This window comes from Archocentrus centrarchus, chromosome 22 (assembly GCF_007364275.1).
Source record: "Archocentrus centrarchus isolate MPI-CPG fArcCen1 chromosome 22, fArcCen1, whole genome shotgun sequence".
Taxonomy (NCBI): Eukaryota; Metazoa; Chordata; class Actinopteri; order Cichliformes; family Cichlidae; genus Archocentrus; species Archocentrus centrarchus.
Window position 1 is genome coordinate 4,469,030 of NC_044367.1, and position 14,089 is coordinate 4,483,118.

A 14,089-nucleotide genomic window follows, 5' to 3' on the forward strand; every position below is an offset into this window, starting at 1 on the left:
CAGACTCCCTACGCTTGTATTTCTGCTATTATTCATTGGTCAACAATATCAACATCAGTTTGTGAGAGGCGCTGCTCCTGCCTTACAGCCAACTGGCACCAATCAGCGGAATTCTTTGATTACAAGGAATCTCCATAAAGCAACAGTAACAACCCTCCATCTGCTCAGAAGCACACGTCATGATGAAAATGACTCCCTGCCAACATGATGCCACGTGCCTCGACATCGTCTGAGAGGTGACCTAAATCCTGGCAGCTTAGAGTAGAGCGAAGAGCAGGGAGATACACTCAGATCAGCCGGTAGGGTTTGACACATGCTGATATTTGATTTCTGATTCCATATATTTTTTTAAAAATTTTACAGTCATAAAAAAGAATCACTTTCTCAATTATTATTAAACTCTTGCTTCTCATGGAGTAACTTTTCCTAACGTACCTTTAACCAGCCGTCACATAAAATCAGCCAATCCTGACCTCTGACCTCCTTTCTCACCTTGAGTCTGCGGAGCACAGCAGCCACCCTCCTCTGCAGGTAGTCCCACCGCTGGTTCCCCTCGTGGACCATGACCTTGAGTTTGCTGGCAGCGTCGGTGCGGTTCTCTCGGGCCAGGCGACGGTACTGCTTGTTGACCAGCTCCAGCTGAGTCAGGCGCTCGTGAACCTGCCGCTGGAACGCCTGAAAGGAGAAAATGAAATTTTGAACACAAAAAAAACGAACACAATACCGACCGGGGGGGGGGGCTTTAATAGAGCGCGAATAGTTGGATGTATCTGTTAGCATAGCCATGTTGAGAATTACATGAAGGAAAAAGCTACCAAACAAAGAACTGAAGAACAACTAGATGCTAAGATGAGGAAGCCCACTTGAAGCTAATTTTGCACATTCCACTGTTTCTCAAAGAGAAATAACAATTTCCAGCTGGTTTACGAATATAACTCACTGATGATTTACTTTTTTTAATAATTACACTCCTAAATCTTCCATAACATGGGTCAGGATACACAATGTAGGTCACTGGTATTTTCTAAACACTATTTACACTGATTCCCTGTTGCTGTGGAAAGAGTCCAGATTACCAGACACTAATCTGCGTTCTAATCCAGATCGACACATCAAAGGCTACCTCTGCAGCACGACAGCACACCTGAGACTACAGGAGCACTTAGATGCGTGATGGGTTAAAAACTGTATTTGCTATCTGCTAATTCAAGCTGAATGGAACGCACAAGAAACACACAAGTTTTGCAGACATTAAGTTTAGTCTTTGGCACAATTTGCTGCAAATGTAAAGGGAATTTAACCGGGAGCTGCTAATTATTATTTTTTTAATTGGGTTCATATTCTGAGGAGCATCAATTGTTTGAAAGGACAACTTTAGTTTTCCTCAAGTGCCTCAGCAAAGTGTAGCGTGGTTAAATTACTGATAATACATACACAGAAGTCACGAGTATTTAGGTCTACCTAAACACTGATGAGACATTGCTATTCCTCCCTTTCCACTGTTGTGTCAAAATGAAAAACTGAGAGCAAGAGAAGGGAAAGAATCTGCTGACCTCAAACTTCTTGAGCTCCTCCTTGGCACTGGTGTAGAGGACGTCGGCGGAATCGGGGCTGGCTGCTGTGAGCTCTGCCGTCTTCAGCCAGTCATCAAAGCGAGAGTAGTCATCTAGGAACTTACACCAGAGACGCCACGTCTCCTCAATTCTGAGAGCAGAGAGGGCGCTTGTTAACTTTGAACTTTTAGGGATGAGGAATCAGTAGCCTGGGGTCAGGAAGAGGTTAAACAGCCGAGTCACAATATTCAAATCAGTTCGTTCTTAATCATTTGAATGGAACATTCAACTGTCCAAACCTGACATTATAAAGAATATTAACAGTGGCGAGACCGCCCACCTCATCCTCCTCTCCATGGACATGGCACAGATGTTTCTCCAGCGGCGGTCCAGGCTGCGGGTGGTCTGCTGGATCGAGTCGTTCTCAGAGTCGCCGCCGCAGGCATCGGCATCGTGGAGCAGGACGTCACACAGTGTCAGCACCGAGGCCACGCTGTCTGTGTGCTGCTCGATGTCGCGCTGCAGATCCTGCAGGTCAAACAGCACAGAAAAAACCAAAAGAAAAACCTTTGATTCATTTTGTTTTCCATAAACCACAAAACAAACTTTAACTCTGCTTTTTTCTTTCAGTTGGCTCGGAGAACCACAGCGTGATTACTGACAGACCAGTACCCCTAAATCAAACTCACATGCAACTGTAGCTCATGTGCAGGGCAAAGTTTTGACAGAGCTTACACTGTGAGGTTTCCAGGAATGGTCTCTTTTTTTTATTTGAAATTGCATTCAGGTTCTCGTGCTAGGCTGTGACAACAACCTATACGTGCACACAAAATAGAGTGGCTGGAGATAAAGGATTCTTCCTGGTTACAAGTTATTGGTTTCCAAGTTAAACAATAATTTCTGTAAAGCATTGACAGGAACTGCGTGTCAAAGGTAAACGCTATTTCTGAAACAATTCATCGCAGCTCCTGCTTTTTATCAGCAGCTGTAGTCATGGAGATGGCTCAGCTGGTATCAAGTGACCATGTGATGGATCTCAAATCACATGATGACAAGTGGTCACAGAACCCATTAGGAAGGAGGTGAATTCATCTTCCAGAAGTCAGAGGATGGGCAGATAGTGACCATCTATCTGAGATATCACTTATACTAGAGTATCATTGCCTTTTATCATGTGACTAGAGTTTAATTTTTATGTTACATGATGCCAGGAGTGTTTAAAACTACAGAGAAACTGAACTGGACTTAAAAATAATTTATATTTTCACAATTTTTCTACAATTTGGTAGACAAAACCAACCTGATTTGTGGTGTTCTTGGTTTTATGTTTCCAGTTTTTCTCAGTTTTTGTCTGTGGCTGTAGCTCAGTAGGTAGAGCAGGTCACCTACTGATCAGGTCAGTGGTTCGATTCCTGGCTACTCCAGGTTACATGCCAATGTATCCTTGGGCAAGATACTAAACCCCAAGTTGCTCTCCGACGCAACTGTCGGAGTATGAATGTGTGTGAATGTTAGATAATTAAAGCACTTAGCTTAATTAATCATGGAAGTGCTTGTATGAATGGGTGTGCATGGGTGAATGTAAACATGTTGTGTAAGCGCTTTGAGTGCTCATACTGAGTAGAAAAGCGCTATATAAGAACTAGTCCATTTTATGCCCCCCCTCTGTTAATCCTTCTATTATAGCCACTTCCTGTTCTATTTTGGTAATTTGGTTTTTTTCAAAGTTTAATTTGTAGCCATTATCCTAGTTTGATTGATCGTGATTGACTGACTGACTGACTGATTGATTGGGCTTCTAATATAAAAACTTCTTCTGCAACTGCTGGTGTAAAAGGCTGAAATGTCCTTTCGTATGTAAATGGCACTCACAGTGTGAACACCTGAGTTTATGAAGTCCATTTTAACAGACTTCATGATGCACAAGATTGTGTGCACGTTGTGTGTGCACGCTCCCTCTCTGGGGCTGGACGGCACTTTTTTGCCTCTTGTTTGTTCAATGTTACCACTCTCTAGGTTGCCATGGTGACAGGTGAAAGCTTAAAGAGCCTATCCACACAGGAGTCATTTCAGGCATCCCTCATCTGCTAATGGAGAGACCTGCAGGCTTTTCTGAGGAACAGGAGAAGCCCCATTTCTTTAAGGCTCTCCACACCGAGCCGAATTCGTCTCCTTTCATTTTGCCTGTCATCTGTCTCCATTTCACTCCTTTACAACTGCCACCGTTTCTTTCATCAGACATGAGCTCCATTTCTTCAGACATGCTCCTGTCCAGATTTAGACAGGAAACTCAAGTCCAATTTGTTTTGCAGATTCTCAGCGTATTTTTCTCTCAACTGCACAAAATTCTGAGTAAAGAAAAATCATTAGCAAGAGATATTCAGTGATTTAAGAAATGAGCACAGTTGAACCCGCTTCACTGTTAACTTGTCAAGCAAATACATCTGTGCATGCTTTGACCCCCCAAACCCATCATAGAATAGGACCAAAAAGAAAAAAAAAATCCCCAAACTCTCTGGTTACAAGCAGCACTGACAAGTTCTGCACAGAAAAGTTCACGTGCAGTCATTTCATAGCAGTAAGTCACATTTCAGACCAAAAAAAAAAAAAAAAAGAAGCACTCAGGCTGACATGCTCGTGGCAGAGCAGATCACTTTCAAAAGTTCAGAAAATGTTGAGTTTCTCACAAAAGCAGTGGCTCATGTCAACCAATTTGTGGCCCCCAGCTTTTAAGGGAAAGGCTGATCACTGGGTTTTAGGAGCCATTTCTGAAATAATGTGGTGTCTGTAAAGTTGTACAGTAAGTGTTGTGGTTATACAAAACAGAAATAAGGGAGTTTAGTTATTGGCATAACAAACTGTATATGAAGATGGATAAGCAGCAATCATGTCACCCATTGGTTTGCGGACTCCTATTTTCAAGGGAAGCTGGAAGCGTTGTAGTGCATGTATGCATTTATGTACATATGTCTGTATGGACTCCATCTCCTGATCAGGTGGGCCAGTAGGGCAGATGCACATTATTTTGTATTCAGTAAAACCATAAACTCCTCAGGAAATTGTTTAGGTTTTTTTGTTTTGTTTTGTTTTTTTTAATTGGACTTCTTTACTAAAAGAAAGAACGCAGATACGGCCATCTTTAATATACAGTCTGTGGTTGGTAACAACTTTCACACTTCCTGGTTTTTCCTCACAGTGCTGTAACTCAGCCTGACTTTAACAAATTTGCACATTTCATTCCAATGAAATCTGGATTGCCTTTTAAGGCGTTACACAAACTGAGCTTTTACAGGGACGTTATTTGTGTCACATTTCATAGCATAAAAGCATGAGGGTGTGCATTTAAAAATGTTTAATGCAGTGATTAAAAAATGCAAAATGGATATGCACACTAGCAAGCACTGTCACATAACCTCATCTTTAGCCACAAATGTGCAAATCTATTTATGATTTTTTTTCAAAACCCAAGAGGTAAGCTGCCAAATAGATGTTTACGACATAAAATTTTTTTCATCTTGTCTATGAATATTTCTCCCTCTGAACCATTCCACCCACCTTTCCTCTTAAACCTGGGACTTTTAGCCATTTACTAAAGTAGTGGTATACAGCAGATGACAAATGGACTAACAGGCTGAAGGCCATTTACGGTTTTTAGACCTCCTCATGAGCTCTGCGTCTCAGTGCATTTACCATCTCTCAGCCCAGCGTGGCAGCTGTCTCCTTCATAAACTCCTCTGTTAGCCGAAGCTTTTACTTTGATTTTTACTTTGCAGCACTCGTTACTCACTCTTCTGTTAGTATGCTTCGGACCACTACAGGGTGGCCATAACATAAAGGGTTTAAAAACTAGGTGTGATGTCTCCCCTCACAGTCTCGATTCTACTTTGTGCAATTCTAAAATAGCATTTTAGCCCCCCCTTTCTTCCATTTACCTGGAAGATTTCCAAGTTCAGTAAATTTGTGCAGAGCTCTCATTTTTCTACAACAAAGAAAAATGGAAGATTTATGTTTTTTCTCCACTTTCATGATATTTCCCTATTTCATATGGCTGTGGGATGGTGAATGGCTTTAAATATCAAATAATCACTTCATTTATGTCAGAATTTGTATTGTTGTCATTTTTAACAATGACTGTGGAAGAGCCTTGGCTTTACAAATGCTGGATTACAGTGCTCCTCAGACGTCTCCTTTATATTAACAGTTCAGAGAAACTTCGTGTACACTGTATGTACTAACTGAGGTACATTTTCTGATCTTTTATTTCTCGGTCTTGCTTGTTAAGATGATATGCTTTGGTAGATGAGGTTTTTGACTGCATTTTAAAAATTGCACACCTTCATAACTTAACACATCTCAACAAAAACAAAAAAACAAAAGTCCCTCTATCTTCACCAACCTGTTGCTCAGCTAGTTTCTTCTGAATCTCATCGCTGTGGCAGATGTTGTATACTACCGGCTTGGCCAGCTCTGCCTCAATGCGAGACAGCCACGTCCGCAGGTTGCTCATGTTCTTATCGAGCTGCTGCACCGTCACCAGTGTCTCTTTCAGCTTCCTCACCCTGTGGAGAAAAAAAAATGCATCACATTAGACCAGGTGTCAGTGGAGTTGGCTGATCATAGATCAGCCACAAGCTCAAAAACCAAACAATTAATTCCTCTACTCAGATTCTGGCTTCAGTAGCCTCTCTGTGGCTCTCTGCCTAAAGCTCACTGACTCCTACTGAAGGAAAGTACATTATATCAGACTTCTTTAATGTTCCAAGCATCAAAATCTAATTACAAACATTACAAACAGCAGGCTCGTTTAAATTTTTTGATTCCAGTAAAGCAGCTAACACTGCCTGTCCACCAAATTTCAGACCCTCAGAGGTGTCTGGAGGTTACAACAAAATCTGTAATTTTTACAGACGACAGCTCTCAAACTGAGGAATGCATTTGTTTTCCTATTTGTCTCAGGTGAGCAATACAAGATTTGGTTTTTGTCAGGCAGCACCTTGGATCGTTTGGGCATCTCATTTGAGGAGACGAAAACCTGAATTAGGACACTGCAGAGTGAACACAACCACAATCCCACCCATCATCCTGCCATTGTCAACGCTATGCTCGGCTTCACACCACAGATTAGTACTGTGGCAGGTTGTCACAGTGTCTGGTGTAGCGCTGCAATCGTTCCAACAAATGACACAACAGGAGCCATTATAGCCGAGCTGCAAGCTGACCTACATCTGACTGAGAGCTGCGTGTTGTCTCAGAGACAGACTGCATTCCAACACAGCTCTCAGGTCAGTGACCTACATCTGTTCATTCCTCCACACACACCAGCACAGCACAGAGAGGTGGCTTTTCAACGTCACGTGACCATACACAGCAAATTCTGCATCTCAATATTAATCCTGATACTAATTAAATGGGAGGCTCAGACTGAGCTTTACACATATCCACAGTTCAGTCTGTTTTCATAGGTCTGTCACTGCCCTTAAAACAAATACACGGTTGTGCCATACGTGTCTTCACCCTCATTCTAATTACTCTGAATTTGTGGAGTAGACTGAACTTAGGCCAAACCAAAAAATGGACTTTTAATGGCGACGCTGACATTTGTGAGTTATAAAAAGTGGATGACATGAAGCCAGCTACCCCACAAAAAGTTTTTGCTATGAGTCTGCTGTAGCTATAAAAAAAAAAAAATATTCAGTGGACAAACAATGAGTTAATTTTTAAATGAACGCGTGAATGGTGATACTGTACAACTGCAACAAGCTGATGTCAGCAGATACTGCATACCACAAATCCAAGTACCTTGAGTGGGAATCACCTGAAGTGAGTGAAGATCAGTGGCTTATACGTCACTCCTGTGTTCTCTCTGCAACATTCTTGAGCTATTTGCCATCACAGACCACAAATGATTATTAGTCATTTGTAGTTTCATGTATGTTTGTCTGTTGCGTGCAGGGTTTTCTTATTCTCTGCTGTTGACTATACAGCGTGTCACCTTTCATTTGTTTGGTGCCAAAAAAGAAAAAGAGAAACATCACAGCAGCACAGCTTTTTTGGTTTCCCTTGTTTGTTTGTTTTTCCCAAGCGTGCTGTGTGATCAAAGTCTACTGGAACAACAATATTACAACGTACTTTGTAAACCTTTTAATTAAATAAAAACATTACATATATTTTTAGGTAAAAAAAAAAAACATTCTCTATATCAAGTTACAAGTGATTTTGTTCACAAGCCCTTAAATGCTGGTTATCATTATACACTAGAGTTTATTACTGACAGTATTTAGAGTACTTCATCTACATCACTGTAGCTTATTGTAAGTTGGGTCAGGTGGCCTAAAAGATGGGATATTTTACTGTTTATCTATGAAACTTTCATTGGGAGTTGCTATTTTACATCACTTATATGATAGATTGGGTTTAATATGACCCACAACACCACTCTAATGAATGCTTGATTCCTTTGCAATATACCCAACTATGACTTCTTAAGTAACACAGGACAGGACAGCAGTCTTGTAAATATATATAATCATGCAATGTGAGGTTAAAGGGGACAAAGGTTCTGCAGAACAACTGCGCCTCAAATAAAACAAACATCTCAGAAGATCTTCAGGGCCAACTGGAATACTGTAAGAAACAGTATTCAGATCCTCCAGAACCACAATAAAAATTGTAGCTGTCTGTTATGCTAATTCACATACTATTTAATGTGCCCACTATCCATACAAGGCAGTACAGCTGAATGATGCAACAATGAGACCGATGCAGCAACAAGCTGCAGTCACTCCACCAAGTTTTCTACTTTGCATAATGACACAGACTGAGGATGTTGGATGGCTCTGATGCAGTAACACAGACAGAAGAAGGGTGCCGATGCAGCTGCATGCATGTTTGGTTTTATGCTTCTGCATGCAGGCACGAGCTCCAGGATGCACATCTCTACTGTGTGAGAGGACGTGGCTCTCACACAGTAGATGGTGGGGTGGAGAACATCACCAGTGACAGCAAAAACATGCTCCTGTGTACCCACACACAAACACACATCTGCTGTCCAGCCTTATTTAAATACCTACACACACACACGCACAGACGCACACACACACACACACACACACACACACACACACACGATAGCCCGAGCTGAGCTGAATTAGCTCTGAAAGACTGTGTCAGCCTGCCTATGTGCCCGCACCAGCAAAGCTCAGCCCATCCCCCTTTGCTCCTTCTCTCAGTCTCTCCTCAGCCTTCTTCTCCTTATCATAACAAAACACCCAAATCTGCTCCCCTTTCACCCATCCGCCTTTCCAGCCTCACGCGCCAGGTGCAATGGGGCATGATGAGGGCTCAGGATCAGGGCGAGAGGTACTTACAGGCTGGTGACTACTCCATAACGATGGCTCATCCGCTAGCAAACGCTAGCCCACCATCCCTCCCCTCCCTCCATCCCCCACAGTCTGCCTGTCCCCTCCTCTCACCATCCTCTCTCCTCCTCTTCCAGCTTTTACAAATCACTGGATGCAATAACAGGTACACTCAACGAGACCCAGAACTGGAAATGGATAAATGACCTAAAATATCAATAACAACCTAAAATAGCAATAACAACCAAAGAACTAATACTAATACTATTCAAAACTAAGTTTTCATTTTTTCTGGATAGATTGTTTAAAAAAAAAGAAAATTAAATAATTAAATTTTTTTTAAAAAGAAAATTAATTTCCCCTCTTCAACCCATCCATCCATTCTCTTCCGCTTAATTTGCAAAATTAATCATTTTCCTCTTCTTGTTCTATCAGACATTTAATTAAGAGTTCACATGTTCAAAAATATCTCTTTAAAAAGGGGCAAAAAAAAAAAAAGAAAATAAAGCTCCGACTCAGTGTAATCAGAGCAGTAGCTCTCAAACACAGAACAGTTTGAGGGGACACAGGTTATGACAGTAATATATATTTTTTTATGTTTTCACAGAAGGTACTGCCACAACTAAACCAACTTTCGTCTTGTGGCAAAAAAAAAAAAACATTAAATAAAAAAATTACCAAAACTGAACTTGAAGTTTAAAAAAAAAAAAAAAAAAATCTGAGAAAGTTGGTTTGTGGCTCTTTATCATGCACAAAGCATTAAAAAATGAACAGAAAAGAATATCTGAACATTTTTAGAACACAATGAAAACCCCCCCCAAAAAAAAACTGTGTTATAAATCAGTTTTTACAATATATAAATCAATTTCTCTTCAGATAAAGTACTGTTTAAGCCATCTGTGTCTCTGTGTGTTCCTTATTTATTTTGGATATTATAGCAGGGTCAAGACTGAAAAGCACATATTTAGGCTAAAATTAATTCAGTGCATTTGAAAAGCAAAGTAAAGACAGAATCACATTAAAGTTCGTCACGATCTTGAGGAGGTTACAGGTGCAGCTGTCAATTGTTGCTACTGTTAAGCAACACAACCTCAGACTGCCATTACTGCCAACGGGGGCCGAAATTGCCGACACAGACACAAGCCCGCGGGGGAACCTGAGGTTGGAAAACATCCATCTGCCACCTTCTTCATTTTTAAATACACCGCCCTCAGGCTCAGAACACCAAGAGCAAGTAATATGTTACATGTCTGAAGGCTAGAAAAGCACAGGTGGTGGAGAAGGAAGAATGGTAACAAAGAAAGGTCGTAAAAAGAGAGCAGAAATAAAAATCTGAAGCGTGTTTCAGAGACAGAGCATGCAAGCACTGCCAACTTCTATTTGTTAAAGCTTTGGTAGCTGTAATTACAAATGAACCACCTGGTGCACAAGAGGAAACAACAACAGCCAAAAATGGTCTCAAAAAGTGAGTCCATCCCCACAGACTCAGCTGTTAAAAATGCCCAACTTTATTTACTGCTCCCTGTACAATTAAAACTCTGCAGCATTTCATTGAAAAGTTAGTATTAAGCTGAAATCTGTAGCTTTGCAGGTGAACGCCTATAAATAGAATTATTAACTCAAAGGTGACGCCATCCAACATATCCCAATCTGTTTTCCAAACCTGACCAAAAACACCTGAATCATCACTATGACAACCAGCTCTACAGCCACTTGAAAAAGAGCCGAGTGGCCATAAAAGGGCGCTGGCTCTCTCTTTGTGTCCGAGCTTAATAACTAAACAACATGACACTAAATGTGTGAAAGCTGTACTTGAAATGACTGCTTGACAAACTGCAATCTGAGAAACAAAAACACCGTGTGAGAGTACACAAAGTAACCAGGTGTGAGGGGGGGGGGGGGGGGGGAGTGGGGTAACTGTTTTTAAAGAAAAACACACATCTGCCTTGCATGCATCTTATTCACACAATAAAGAGAGTGGATGGTGGCCCCTGAGGCAGAGTGCCCATCAGCACAAAGGCTTGCATTAACAAACAGCAGCTGCTGGGCCGGGTGACGGAGCGCCCGGTTTGTTTTGGGGGACAAAGGCGAGCAGCGGGCCAGTATCAACGCATCTAATCCCCCCGCAAGTCAAACCTCAGCAGTCATCTGCTGTAACTTAGTGGGGTAAGATGCAGACAATGGCAAGAGGCACGCCACAGTCATCAGTGACTCTGAATCAGCTACTCTTCGACTTCATCAGCCCTTATCCAAACATGTGACACAGTACTGCAGGACTCTGGCAATGAACCAACCAATGAGACCAGCCACTGACTCAGTGCAGCTTTGTGAAGTCTTTACCTTGTCTAACCTTCATTTTCAGAAATGTCTAGGAACACGTTTTATTGGCTCAGATGGGTTCATCTGGATGCAGTGTTTGAAACTGAAGAAGTCACTTGGATGAGTGATGAAGCATTTCTCCTTCTGCAAACGGGGCATCGAGGTGAAATGTGTCAACATTCTGGGGGCCCAGATAGCGTGTCCTCCGTCACGGACCAGAACCTCGATGGATTAAGCTACTCGGAGGTCAAGCAAGGACTGAGTCCACTGGTCTATTAAGCTACTTTTAGCTCTGTCCTTACTTTTTTTAACCCACAGGCACACTATGACACTTGTTGCTTTAACTTGCAAATAGTTGATTTTATGAGTTACTTGCACACCGAATCTTCTGTGTGATAGTTTTCAAGTAGAAACTGTGCATAAACATGCTGAAATGGGTTCTTTATCATATTAAGCAGCCTGAGTGGGCAAATGTGCAGAGACACCCACCACGTTTATCTGCTTAGTGGGGTTTTACCCCTTCTTTTGCATGTTCTCCCCATGTTTGCATGAGTTTTCTCTGGGTACTGTGGTTTCCTCCCACAGTCCAAAGACATGCAGTTACTAGGGTTAGATTAATTGGTCACTCTAAATTGCTCATAGGTGTGAATGGTTGTCTGTCTCTCTGTTAGCCCTGCAACAGGCTGGCGACCTGTACTGGATGTACTCTGCCTCTCGCCCCATGACAGCTGGGATAGGCTCCAGAGACCCTGAACAGGATCAGCAGAAGAGAATGGATGGTGGTTAACTTTAAGATCATTTTTGAAGTTGAACTCTAGCTTTTTTAGTTTCAGTGAAAATGAATCCCATTTTGGTGCAGTAGAACTGGAGAGCCCTGACTTCACCCAGCTTTGGAATGACTGCAGATTTAAGCTATAACAAGATGGAAACAGAAATATTTATCTGTGCTTTTAATATTAAAAATAAGTCAAGTGGAAACTGCAGATTCCACCATGTCTCTGTAATGGCTCATTAACAGGCTTAGCCTTGTTAGGCTGGTCACTCACTGGGGGTGTGTGTGTGTGTGTGTGTGTGTGTGTGTGTGTGTGTGTGTGTGTGCGCAAATCCACTATTGGGTGTGATGCTCCCTCTCAACTCAGTCTCCATTCTATTGTTAATGAAAGAGGGTATGTCTCTGTGCTAACAGCCTGTCTGTCATGATAAAGACCCTCATCCTTGCCCACAGTGAACATGGAGCCTTTAGTGGATTAAGTCCAGTCCCTCTCAGGCTGTGTCAACAATAAATGTGTTTTTTTTTCCTCTCATTTTAAGGCATCAATCTTACATTCATCACTTTGTAAGTTGAACTTTCCTGAAAGCTCTGCATTCACAGGTGGTCATCCACATAAGTGATCCTTTTTTTAAAAAATTTTCCCTTTATAATTACCTTTGCTTTTCCTACTTAAAACACAAACCCCGCTAGAAGCTTTATGACAACTGGTGCCATATTCACACACATATAAACACTACAAATCGATAGGATGCCACTCATTGTTAAATTGCCCCTCAAACCACAACCTGGTAAAATGTGGTGAAGTTGAAAGGTTTTCATTTAAATACCCTCCGACTCACAAAAGCAGTAATCAACCACACAGAAATTTAGCTTCCCCTGTGAAACGGAAACACAATTTTCTACTCCCCTTGATTACGTCAAAGTGCTTCAAACTAACAGTGTCTTAAGAGAAAAATGAAGAATGAAGGATACTTCACCTGTGAAAGAAACTACCACAGGATGCACTGTTTTAGTGGATAAATAGGAAAACACTTGTGTGTGTGACCACAGTAAGAGCAGCTGCAGGTCATTTATACCATTTCAGAGTTTTAAAAACAAATATTTATTAAGATGAAGTTAATGGTGAGGATTGAATTCAAATGTGAAAAAAAAATGAAGGGAAAGAGCGCAGCCATGGTCACTACACAGCAACCATATGGTAGATCTAAGCCATTCTCATGGGGGATAAGTCACCTCCCTTCCCCACCCACACTGGTTTAACTCAACTGGCTCTGATTTGCTGTGAGGATTTTACAAACCTGCCATGGACTAAAAATTCTGTTCTTTCACCACCACTAAACTGGTAATTATAAAGAGCAGAATTCAGTCATTAGTTTAAACCCACAGTCCTGTTGTTTGCTACAAATGTACCGGTAATTGCAATGCACTCGACCAACCAGCATCCATTCTGCTGCACAGCAAGGACATAACTGGTAATAATTACTGTACCATTTGGCGACGGGAAAGTGACTAGAAGAGAACAAGAAAGGTCAAAACCCCCTCCACTAATGCATGCCGCTTGTTTCCGAGATCAACATCGTTAGTGGAGAGAACACATAATTATCTCAAGGCACACCAGACACAAATATCATCAGACACAAATATCTAGACTCTTATAAGACTCGTGTTGCTATCAGTTAAATATTGAACTCAAAAGCTGCTCTCAGAGCACAACACTGCGACACAGGAGCATCCTTTTAGTCTGGGCTGATGCTTGTTTTTTCTGCAAAATCCAAAAACTGAATAGTTAATGACTTTCCTTCTTCCCTTACAAAATAAAATTTCAGGGATGTAATTTATAGAAGTTCTTAGATTTAAACATCAACGTATTCTTAAGATCATTACAAATAAAGTTCTTACACTTGATTAATGAAAGATGGTAAGGGAAAAAAAACTTTACTGGTAAATACTGGTGACCTGCCCAGGATGTACCCCACCCTTTTGCCCATTGTCAGCTGGGACAGGCTCAACTTGTCCTTCAGTGTGCCTTGAAAAGTGTGCAGGAGTGGAACTTTTAACCTTCAAGTTCTCTCTTCTGTCTTTATCCA

At 41.5% G+C, this 14,089-nt stretch overlaps 1 protein-coding gene across 1 annotated transcript in view; it reads right to left on the reverse strand.

The window, feature by feature from the left end:
• The window catches only part of syne2b (spectrin repeat containing, nuclear envelope 2b), a 169,869-nt gene that overhangs the window by 13,472 nt on the left and 142,308 nt on the right, over positions 1-14,089 (reverse strand). Inside the window, exons 120-123 of the mRNA XM_030719074.1 lie at positions 5,950-6,112; positions 1,894-2,081; positions 1,554-1,704; positions 493-675 (exon numbers count right to left, since the gene is read on the reverse strand). Coding sequence (XP_030574934.1) covers positions 493-675; positions 1,554-1,704; positions 1,894-2,081; positions 5,950-6,112 — 685 coding nt within the window. The remainder of the gene's footprint in view (positions 1-492; positions 676-1,553; positions 1,705-1,893; positions 2,082-5,949; positions 6,113-14,089) is intronic.